This window comes from Sapajus apella, unplaced genomic scaffold (assembly GCF_009761245.1).
Source record: "Sapajus apella isolate SASKATOON/1434 unplaced genomic scaffold, GSC_monkey_1.0 scaffold78, whole genome shotgun sequence".
Taxonomy (NCBI): Eukaryota; Metazoa; Chordata; class Mammalia; order Primates; family Cebidae; genus Sapajus; species Sapajus apella.
In genome coordinates, this window is record NW_022437018.1 from 3,909,744 (window position 1) to 3,920,935 (window position 11,192).

At 36.4% G+C, this 11,192-nt stretch overlaps 1 protein-coding gene across 3 annotated transcripts in view; it reads left to right on the top strand.

Annotated features, from left to right (window-relative positions):
• CABCOCO1 (ciliary associated calcium binding coiled-coil 1) overlaps nt 1-10,439 on the top strand; it is a 113,106-nt gene extending 102,667 nt beyond the window's left edge. For 2 of the 3 annotated variants that reach the window (XM_032252572.1, XM_032252573.1), the window contains one exon: nt 4,163-5,314. In XM_032252572.1, the coding sequence (XP_032108463.1) occupies nt 4,163-4,174 (12 nt within the window). In that variant the 3' untranslated portion in view covers nt 4,175-5,314. Of the gene's footprint in view, nt 1-4,162; nt 5,315-9,500 lie in introns of those variants that run through there. The other variant, XM_032252570.1, reaches the window with a different exon arrangement.
• Nucleotides 10,440-11,192: the final 753 nt, after the last annotated feature.

Sequence of the window (11,192 nt, forward strand, 5' to 3'; positions counted from 1 at the left end):
TTGCTCATCTATTAAATGAAAAGAATACTTATTTTGAAGTGGTTATGAGGACTCAATATGCCGCTGCCCATCCCTAATACCCTTTGCCCAGTTGCTTGATTAGGCTGTCTGCCAGAATTCCTATCCTTCTCTGTCTCTCCACTGGCACCTGTGGGTCAATGTGTCCTCTCACTCTGTTGAAGTCCTCCCATGGTAGCCGCCCTACCACTCTGCTCTCCTATATTTTCCATAGTGGAAAAACCCAGGGATCTCTCTGGCAACCCAACTTTAAGATCTCATAATAATAGGAGTAAGAACAACCACAACTTTCAAAAGCATTTTTTGCCCATTCAAACAATTAGATACATGCATAAGTGGTCTTTTTTTAAATACAATTAATATTGCTCTTTACATTCCTTTTTCATCAAGTAATATATCTGAGAAATAATTCCCTATCAGTGCATTTTAACAGCCATGTAATATTTATCAATTTCACGATTTGTTAATGGGTCCTCCTGCTGAACTTTTTTGTTTCCTGCAGTTTTATCGCCATACTGCATTGCCATCCTTGTGCACACATCTTTGTGAATGCGTATGGTTATACCTGTAGGACAAAATTCTACAGGGGGATTCCTAGGTCCAATTGTACAAGTGTTCCAATTTTGTTAGATATTGTCAAAGATATTTCACCATTTGTATGCCCATTGACAAGGTATGAGAATACCTCTTTCTCTACATTTTACCAACAAACATACATTAGTTTTTTTGTCTTTGATATTCTGATGGAAAATCATGTCACACATTATTTGCTTTTATTGTTTAATTTGCTTTTATTGTTTTACTCCACATGGATTGAACACTTTTTCATGTTTATAAGCAAATGTATACATATATTCATTTAACATATATAATGTGTGATAACAATATATATATTAGGGTTATTAGGAAGACTCTATTCATTTAGTCTCCCTAATAATCCTAAGAGATAAACAGATAGGTAGACAGAAACTACTAGCCTTTAATAGTTAGCTTTATTTTATAGTTATGGAGCCTAAAGCTTAGAGAGATTATTAACCTAAACCAAGTTATGTAATTAACAGTTGGTGGATCGGGGCTTCCAAACCAGGTCTGTCCTATTTTACAGATGACGAAACTGGAATACAAAGAAAGTTTAGGTAACTTTCCATGATGCTGCAGCCAGTAAGTGGTAGAATTAAGTTTGGAACTTGGGCCTGTCTGATTACAAAGCCCATGTACTTAACTTTATCTTCATCTAGCCATCTCATAGTTGACATGAAATAAAGGGAAAGCTGACCTTTCCTTTTCCTTATTATATAATAATAATATTAGAATAAGCAAGTTTGTTATAATAAGGGAACAAACTTGCTTATGCTAATGAATGTCTTAACTATTTGGAAAACGTATGCAAGGGTAGAATATATAACTCATCTCCATTTATCTATTCATGTATTATGTATTCATTGAGCATCTCCTGTGTGTCTGGGCACTTAGTGGTGAGCCAGATAGACATGGTATCTGCCCTAATAACTTAGTGGGGGCACTTAATAGTAACTGTGATAAAGACAAGCTCAGGGAGTTATGAGAATATAAGGCAAAGGAGCTTGGTGGCATCAAAGAGGTCAGAGACGCTTCCTCTGGGTATCAACATCAGGGCTGGGCCTGAGAAGTAAAATTTAGCCAAAGGGAAGGTGAAGGAAGATGCATTCCTGACAGAGCAAAGCATGTGCCAAATCCCTGGGACACAAGTTGAAGCTGAACAATTGGCCAGAGCCAATGTACTTGTGGGGTTATGGAACACATTATAGATGTTTATTTTTGACTTAAAAACAATGACTCATTTTTGACAACAGTTAAGTAGCAAGTGACATCAGGTTTATGTTTTGAAAAAGATCATCCCTCTGGTACTAAGACTTCTATCCATGGAGACCTGGAACAGGGAATTTTTGTGTATATATATATATATATATACTTTCAGTTCTGGGATGCATGTGAATTATGTGCAGGTTTGTTACATAGGTATACATGTGCCATGGTAGTTTGCTGTACCCATCAACCCCTCATCTACATTAGGTATTTCTCCTAATGCTATCCCTACCCTAGCCCCTCACCCCTCGACAGGCTTGGGTCATGTGTTCTCATTGTTCAGCTCCACTTATTAATGAGAACATGTGGCATTTGGTTTTCTGTTGTGTTAGTTTGCTGAGAATGATGGTTTCCAGCTTCATCCATGTCCCTGCAAAGGACATGAACTCATCATTTTTTATGGCTGTATAGTATTCCATGGTATATGGGCCACATTTTCTTTATCCAGTCTATCATTGATGGGCATTTGGATTGGTTCCAAGTCTTTGCTGTTGTGAATAATGCTGCAATAAACATACGTGTGCATGTGTCTTTATAGTAGAATGAATTATAATCCTTTGTGTATATACCCAGTCATGGGATTGCTGGGTTAAATGGTATTTCTCATTCTAGATTCTTGAGGAATCCCCACACTGTCTTCCACAATGGTTGAACTAATTTACACTCCCACCAACGGTGTAAAAGCATTTCTATTTCTTCACATCCTCTCCAGCATCTGTTGTTTCCTGACTTTTTAATGTTCACCATTCTAAATGGCGTGAGATGAATCTCAACGTGGTTTTGGTTTGCATTTCTCCAATGACCAGTGATGATGAGCATTTTGTCTTATGTTTGTCAGCTGCATAAATGTCTTCTTTTGAGAAGTGTCTGTTCATATCCTTCACCCACTTTTTGATGGGGTTGTTTTTTCTTGTAAATTTGTTTAAGTTCTTTGTAGATTCTGGATATTAGCCCTTCGTCAGATGGATAGATTGCAACAATTTTTTCCGATTCTGTAGGTTGCCTGTTCACTCTGATGATAGTTTCTTTTGCTGTGCAGAAGCTCTTTAGTTAAATTACATCCCGTTTGTCATTTGGCTTTTGTTGCCATTGCTTTTGGTGTTTTAGTCATGAAGTCTTTGCCCATGCCAGAGTCCTACTGCTAATGATGCCATAGCACCATTTCATAGTAATTTCTAAGAGTGGGAAAAGTAAAGTGTTTGATTTTTTTTAAGTCACAGAGTCCACCTACTCTAAGTAGTCTTTGGCATAAAGGTTGTCCTCTGAAGAGCCAGTTTAAAAATACTACCAGCCTATCCCTTAGGAGCAGTTTTTCTCTTATCATCCACAATAAAGTGTGTTTCTTCCATTTGCAGGAATAATTTGGAAAGCTTTTTGCATAGATCGCAAGATAAGTTTCAAAGAGAAAATATATTCATTATGTGATGAACGAGCCACAGGCTGCCACTTTTTCAGGTATTTGCAGGCACTATTGTGCCTAAATATAACTGTGGAGTTCATTTTTCCAAAATCTGAATATAAAGCCCCTATTTCTATCCTTCATTTGACTGGAACCATTCAATCATCCTGGTAGATAATAAGTTTGCATGTTCTTAGATTGCATTTCATTATGCTTCAGTTCCCCTAGAGAATAAATGTGCTCCTTTTCCCAATAATTGTACAGGAGAAATACTTCTGACATCTCAAATTTCAGCCTCTGGAAGACGTCCCTCTTCTGGACATGAAAGTCATTTGTTTCCTGGACCTTCATTTGTTAAATAAGAGAAATCAAGACCCCTCATGACAGTCAAAATACCTATTAAGTTTCCAAAGAAAAATGAATCCAGATCAAAATAATTCCATCTTTTTGGAATTCACAAGTTCCAAACCAAAGAGAAAATACTAAATATTCCTTTCACTTTCAGAATGACTTTTCTTTTCACAGAAATACCTGCAGTGAAGAAGATTGGTTTATCATATTTTATTTGTCAGAGCTGCCAAAGTGTTATATGTTAATATAATTTTTAGCTTCAGAGAATGTTCACTGAAGATGTCATTGATGGCCATTTTGGTGTTTGTTTCTTTCTTTTAATCTAGCTTATAATTTATTCTGGTCACTTTCTAAATACCAGAATGAAAGAAGACAAATAAGGTCCTTGACTTGAGGGAGTTTGTGTAATAATTTGTTTATAATCTAGAGACAGATGACACACAAGTGAATGTTCTTTTTCAAAAGAACATGCAGAATTATGACCACAAAATGCTTATAAAGATAATCCTCAAACCCAGATAAACCCACTTACTTAAAATATCTTTGCAGAATTCCAAATAAATTATGTGGATACTATACTCCAAAGGAGGAAGAGCATAACTCCACTGATATATGGGCTGTACACAGTGACTTCCAAAGAATATAATATGGAAAAAAAATAGTGCTTTTATAGTTAAGAAACCTGACAAACACTGCTTCAGCCAGGTGATCAAGGTCAACATCAACAATCAATAAATCATGTTAATGCATGTATCCTTGTTATGAGGTGGAAGTGGTGAAGATCTCCGTGATCTTCATGCCAAAAACCTAAAACCCCTGTCTAATCATGAAGAAATCATCAGGTGAATTCCAATAAAGGAGCACTCTATACCTAACTAGTACTCTTCAAAACTGCCAAAAATCATCAAAAAGTAGGAAAGTGTGAGAAAATGTCACAGCCAAGAGGAGCTTAAGGAGAATGACAACTAAATGTTTGAAGGTATCCTGAATGGGATTCTGGAACAGAAAAAGGAAATCTTAAAAAATATGAATAAACTATGAACCTCAATTAATAAAAATGTGTCAATATTAGTTCATTGATTGCACCAAATGTACTATACTAATGTCAGATTAATCATAATAGTAATAGGGGAGACTGCAGTGATGGAGTGGGGACAGCATGGGGGAATTCTGTACTATCGGCTCAAGTTTTCTACAAATCTGCAACTATTCTAAAAAAATCTAAAACTGTTTTAAAAGAATAAAATCTTTGCATTTTTTTAAAAGAATCTTAGTCAAAACAAAATTAATTAGAAGTAAAAATGTCCATGGTCAGATTTCACTATTAATAAAATGACAACCCCTTCTAAATGTCACATGAAAAATCAAATATAGTCATGTTGCAATTTAGAAAAAATATGCTCATAAAAAGAAAGTAATGCCTCCCATTTTAATTAGGTACTTGTAAATGTCATTCATTCTGGACCTCTTCATACCTTCTTAGTTCCATAGTAGAATTTGAAACTTTCCAAAAATGTGCATACTTTATAAAAGCAGAATACATTGATTTCTTTTAGTACCAAACTCACTGTATAACATAACATCATAATATGTTCTATCAGCTAATCTTAAATAGAGAGATCAACCAGGCTGGGTACAGTGACTCACACCTGTAATCCCAACACTTTGGGAGGCCCAGGCAGGAGAATTGCTTTAGGCCAGGAATTTAGAACCAGCCTGGGCAACATAGAGAAACTCTTGTCTCTACAAAAGAAACTTAAAAATTAGTCATACCCAGTGTCTAGTCATAGCCTGTAGTCCCAGCTACTTGGGAGGCTGAGGTAGGAGGATCATTTGAGCCTAGGAATTCAAGGCTGTAGTAAGCTATGGTTGCACCACTGCATTCCAGCCTGAGTGACAGAGTGAGACCCCCCATCTCTAAAATAAAGAGAGAGAGAGATCAACCGTTTATAGAATGGTCCCAGTCTCTCACGCAGCTCACTATGAGATAAGTCTTCTTTAGATTCTGCTAAGACTTCTCTAAATGAGCAGTCCTTGTTTTATATAACATGGAAAAGATAATAAATACATAAACAAATGAGGAAATGCCATCCGGCTACTTGAAATAAAGCTTGGTAGTAATCATATCACTTGCCATCCTATCACCAAAAAGAGAAATTAAAATAGCCTGGTTATTAATATTGTCATTGAATATTCATCTCAAATCAAAAAGAGGAAAAAAGTAGACCTTGTTTTTATAGCAGTGACACTTTATATTAATGCATTGTCAATACATGCTTAGCTTTCATAAAACCAAGGCCCAAATTCAACCAGAATAAAAGTAACATAGTACTCATCTTCCAGCCTCACATGGGAGTTAAACTGTTCCAATGACCAACAAAATATAGATTTTCTTTCCTTTTTCAGCATAAATATTGATATTATTATTTTTCATCAACTCTCTCCAGTCCCTTTTTGGGTTGTTATTGAACTTTGTAGATTAGGATAAATTTAAAGTTTGCAATGAATTCGTAAAAGTCAGAAATTCCAAATAAAAAGTGTTCTCACTCCATTTTGCCAGACCCAGAATTGTTGCATCTGCTTAGCATGCATAACTGAGTGATCAAACAAAAGTAATGGCCAACAACATTCAATTTAAAAATAGTACAACCATAAGACCACAGCACTAAAAGTCCTAAACATCTTCTAGTTTCACCCTTTCACAATAAAGAAACTGAGGGCCAAGAGAATGAAAAGACACTGTAATAACACATGTAATTTATGGCAAAGTCCAAACTAGCATCCACATTATCATTCATTCATCCAAACATGTTTATATTCAACAAATGTTCACTGGGTGTCTTCTGTGTGTCAGAAACTATGCTAAACATCCATCAGCAAAAACAGTTATAACCACACCCTCATGGAATTTATAGTCTAGTAGGAGAGATAAATTTTAATAAATCACATAAACATGTTTAAAAACTATAATACATCCTATGAAAAAGGGTACACCCTGCAACAAGAGCTTATATAGCGAAATTTGACCAAATCACGGAAGGGTCTGTTGGGAGAATCATATGTCCAGGATGAATTGGGCACTCATTAAGCAAGGAGAGGAGGAAGTTTTTAAGCAAAGGGAACAGCAAGTGCAAATACATTTGGAAATAGAATACGGAAGGTAGAGGGTGTGAAAGGAGGCCTGTGTGGCTGGAGTCTCTAAGTGAGAAAGAGCATTGTTCAAAGCTGAGGATGAGTAGGTAAGTGGAGATGAGGTAGTGTAGAACCTTGTAAGTCAGAATAAAGAGTTTTTGTCTTTGTCCTAAATACAATAAGAAGTTACTAAAAGATTTTAAGCAGAACTTGAAGGTGGTTAATGAAGGACAGGCATTTTGCACTATGCAAAGATTACTCAAATTGCAGTGAGGAGAATGAAGAAGAGACCTGGGAGGATGGGGTCACCCCAATTAGGATATTTTCCAGCCTAGTGCTCTTTCGCTTACCCTGCATATATGTCAGAACCTGCCCACCAAAATCCATTTTCCCATTCTTCCTAACCATGTGGCTGGACTCCATTTCCCAGATCCCTTTACAGTTAGGTAGGGCCATGTGATGAAGTTCTAGCCAGCGGAATGTGGGCAGAAGTGAAATTGGCTACTTTATGGGCTTAGCTCGAGACCAAGCAACATTTCCTCCTTGTTCTCTCCTGTCATGTTCTGCTGGCTGCATAACAGTGAGGACAATGAGAATTTGAATGTAACAGTGCGCCTATCAGCCTGGGTTCCTGAATAAACACATGACAGGAGAAACTCACCAACCTGGAGCACACATCCAGACTGTGATGAGCAATAAATATAAACTTCCACTTCTTAGAGCCACTTCTTTCTTGGGTCCATTCTTGACAGCAATTTACCCTGCCCTAATTAACTCAATGGATATGTCTCTCTATGTTATGCATACATAATATGTCTCATATGGGTCAGTGTCTATAAACTGGAAAAACAACTAGCAAATTCATCAACTAGGGACCTGCTTATAGTTTTATTATAAGGTAATTACTTCTTAGCTTATATAAGCCCACAGTCCCTCCTAAACTGGCATTCTATGAAATAATTGACTGAGCCTCACAAGTATGATGAATTACACACACAGGAATTTTCTACCAGCGTCCACACCTTAACTACTTTCTCCTTCAAGTGAGGCTAGTAATGTTTTAAATGTCTATGGTTGGCTTGGGATTTCTCTAATAAGAAATGTAAAAACAAGACCCTAAATTATTAATTTGCAAGTAGCTTTCCCCTTAGGCCAAGGTCATTTTTTCAGCTGATATAGTCTTTAATTCACTAAAAATTATTTACTAAATAAATACTTTGAAAACCTGGCTAAGTCCCTTAGCAGAGCAAATATTTGCATGTTGGCTCCTATGGCTATTAACTATATCCAGTTCTAAACACTAGTATGTATTTCTGAAGTATTAATCTGGCTCAGATAGTAGACAGTTACATAGGTTAAAATAAAAGGCACAGTCAGATCATACACAAAGTTGAAAAGACAAACAGAACTTTGCTTTTCCCTCCCGAAAACATGCTCAGTCACTAGTTGTTCCCTTGTGATGGGTGCCGCCTGAATCAGTTGGCATGTTATTGGCTACAAGTAAGCAAAATCCTAAACTCAAAATGGCTCAAAAAATGACAACAACAACAAAAAAATATAGGGAGCCTTCATGACATCATGGAGAACCGAGATCATTTCCCGGTCTGTGGTGCCCTCGCCAGCACCTTGGCTTTTGTCCCCAGTATTGTTCCTTTATAGTCCCCAAATGGCGGCAATATCCTCATAAAAGGACTAAATACTCAAAAAAATTTTAAGAAACATTTTTTCTTCTTTTATATATCTTCTTAAAAACAATAAAAACTTCCCAAAGTCTGCCAAGAGAATTTTCCGTGTCCCTTTGGCCAGAATTGTGTCGCATGATATACCCTAAACCAGATATTGATAAGTGAAGAAGCCTCATGATCAATTTAGATGAGTTAAGATTTACTAACTAGGACTAGAGGATGGCCTTGAAAAACACAGCCAATACTTGAACAAAATTGGGATTATGTTAAAGAGAGAGGATAAAGAAGAGCGATTGGGCAGGTAATTGCCATTTCTACTCCACAGATCAATCTTTCTCTGTAATATTTTATATCTTGGAATGACCTAACATTCTCTTCATTCTTCATTCCCAAATTTAGATATAGATGATAGGTAGATAGATAGACAAATAGAAATTTTCTCCTTTTTCAAAGATTATGCTACTGGTGCTAATTATTATCTCTATGTGTGGGCGTGGTTTAAAAATAATTGTCATAGAAAAAGCTACTGCATTCTAACATGTCTGTGAAAAATCGCTAGAAATTTTTGAAACCAAATCTATTCAGCTCTTAGGGTGCTGGCCTCATATTGAATTATTATTGTCATTTCCTTTCTGCTGAAATTTTGATGACATGGTCATCACTCATTCAGCCAAGTGTGGCTATTTCAGATTTAGTTAAGTGTCTTTATTCAAGGTGTCCTCATAGGCTCCTTTATTTGTTAGAACTATTTTAAAATGAATAGACAGATGAAGCACCAGAGAACTGAACAAAACTAAATGGAGGAAACAAAACAAATCAAATAATAAGACAATTACGGAACTTGGAAATTGTTTATAATATACTATCCAATGATAAAAGGATGAAATCTATTATTTACTATGACTGATGTTTGTGGGGAACATTGATAGGTATAGAAAAAGAATTCAAACAAATTGGAGGGTTATCTCTTAATGGTGAGACTACAGGTGATTTTTTAAAAATCTTTTTGTGTTTTTCATGCATTCTATATTAACTTTTTATAAATAAGAATTAAACACTGCTTCTGACAGGTGTATGCTGCATCCCAGCCTTCAGTGTAATTTGCCAGCCTCCAGATCAACCCACTGAATCTTGGAGATTCTCCTCTTCCAATAGCAGCCATTAGAATGCAGCAGGTACTTGTTTGACCCAAGGAAGCCCAAAGAGCATCCCAGAAACAGTTCTTGTTCTGGAAAAGCTTCCAATCTAAGTGAGATACAGTGACAGGCTTGTGACATCTGGTAAATAGACACACTGCCCTTGCAGTACTGAGATAAATTCTAGAGATAGATTCCAGAAAGTATTTGGTCGAAATCAATTTCATGATGGTGGGCCTGTCAGATTGCCCCAACTAAGCTTCAGGTTGTTTATAAAATGCATGAAGTTGAAAACAGGTAAAAAGAGGCAACAGTAAGAAACCTTTTCCTAAAACTCAAGAGATATCCTGACTTTTTTAAAAACTAGAAAACTAGTCTTAGAAGAACACATGTTAAAGAATATCTCAAAATGACTAAAAAAATGAAACACCAGATGCATTCCCATTAGAATCAAGAATGAGATGAGGGTTGTGATTTGAAGTAGTTGATTATTCCATGTTTAACATGTGTCTCCAGCCTAGGCTATAGCTCTAGAGGGACAGGAACTGTTTCTATCTGGTTTGGTGCTCTGTCTCCAAGGTTGAGCACAGCGTCTGGTGCGGAGTAGGTGCTTCGTAAATCTCTTGTGAAAGAAAGTGCAAAAGGCAGGCTGATATGCTGGTTGATTGGCTGTTTTCACTACTAGTATTTTGATTTTCTACCACTGCAATAAGACAGCATGTAGGACTTAAAAGTATAATTAACAAGAAGCTAAAATCATTATTGTTTGTAGACTATAAGGCTATCTACAATGAAAACCCATGAGAAAATCATTCAAAAAATTTCAATAAGAAATCAAAAGAGAAAATAAATATTAAAACATAGATTATCTGGCCGGGCTCAGTGGTTCACGCCTGTAATCCCAGCACTTTGGGAGGCCAAGATGGACAGATCACTTGCGTTCAGGAGTTTGAAACCAGCCTGGCCAACATGGTGAAAGCCCGTCTCTACCCAAAATACAAAAATTAGCTGGGCGTGGTGGTGCACACCTGGAATCCCAGCTACTCGGGAGGCTGAGGCAGGAAAGTCGCTTGAATCCAGAGGGTGGAGGTTGCAGTGAGCCGAGATTGTGCCACTGCACTCCAGCCTGGGTGACAGAGGAGACTCCATCTCAAAAAAAATAAAAAATAGATTATTTATACATTAACAATGGTTAGAAAATATAATGGAAAAAAATCTCTTACAAGAGTGACAAACTTACAGAGTACTTAAAGTAGCACTAAGATATAAAGGACCTGTTTGAAGAAAATTATAAAATACTTCTAAAGGACATTTTGCTAGATGCAAAGTTAAATATGGGATAGATGTCAAGTTTTAAAATTAACTCCATTGAAAATCTCAGGAAGTATTTTTGTATTTGCTGATGTTAGTCTGAGGTTAACATGAATGTTGAACCAGTGAGAGTTCAGTATTTGAAAAGCTGAAGAGTAGTAAGGGGTGACAGCTTTCAGTTTTAAAAACATTATAAACCTAAAATACATAAAAATGCGATCTTAGTGCAAAAAGTAGAAACCAAGTGAATGAAACAGAATAGAAAACCCCAAAATAACCTTAATACTAATAACTTGTTTTATGGTAAAATTGATT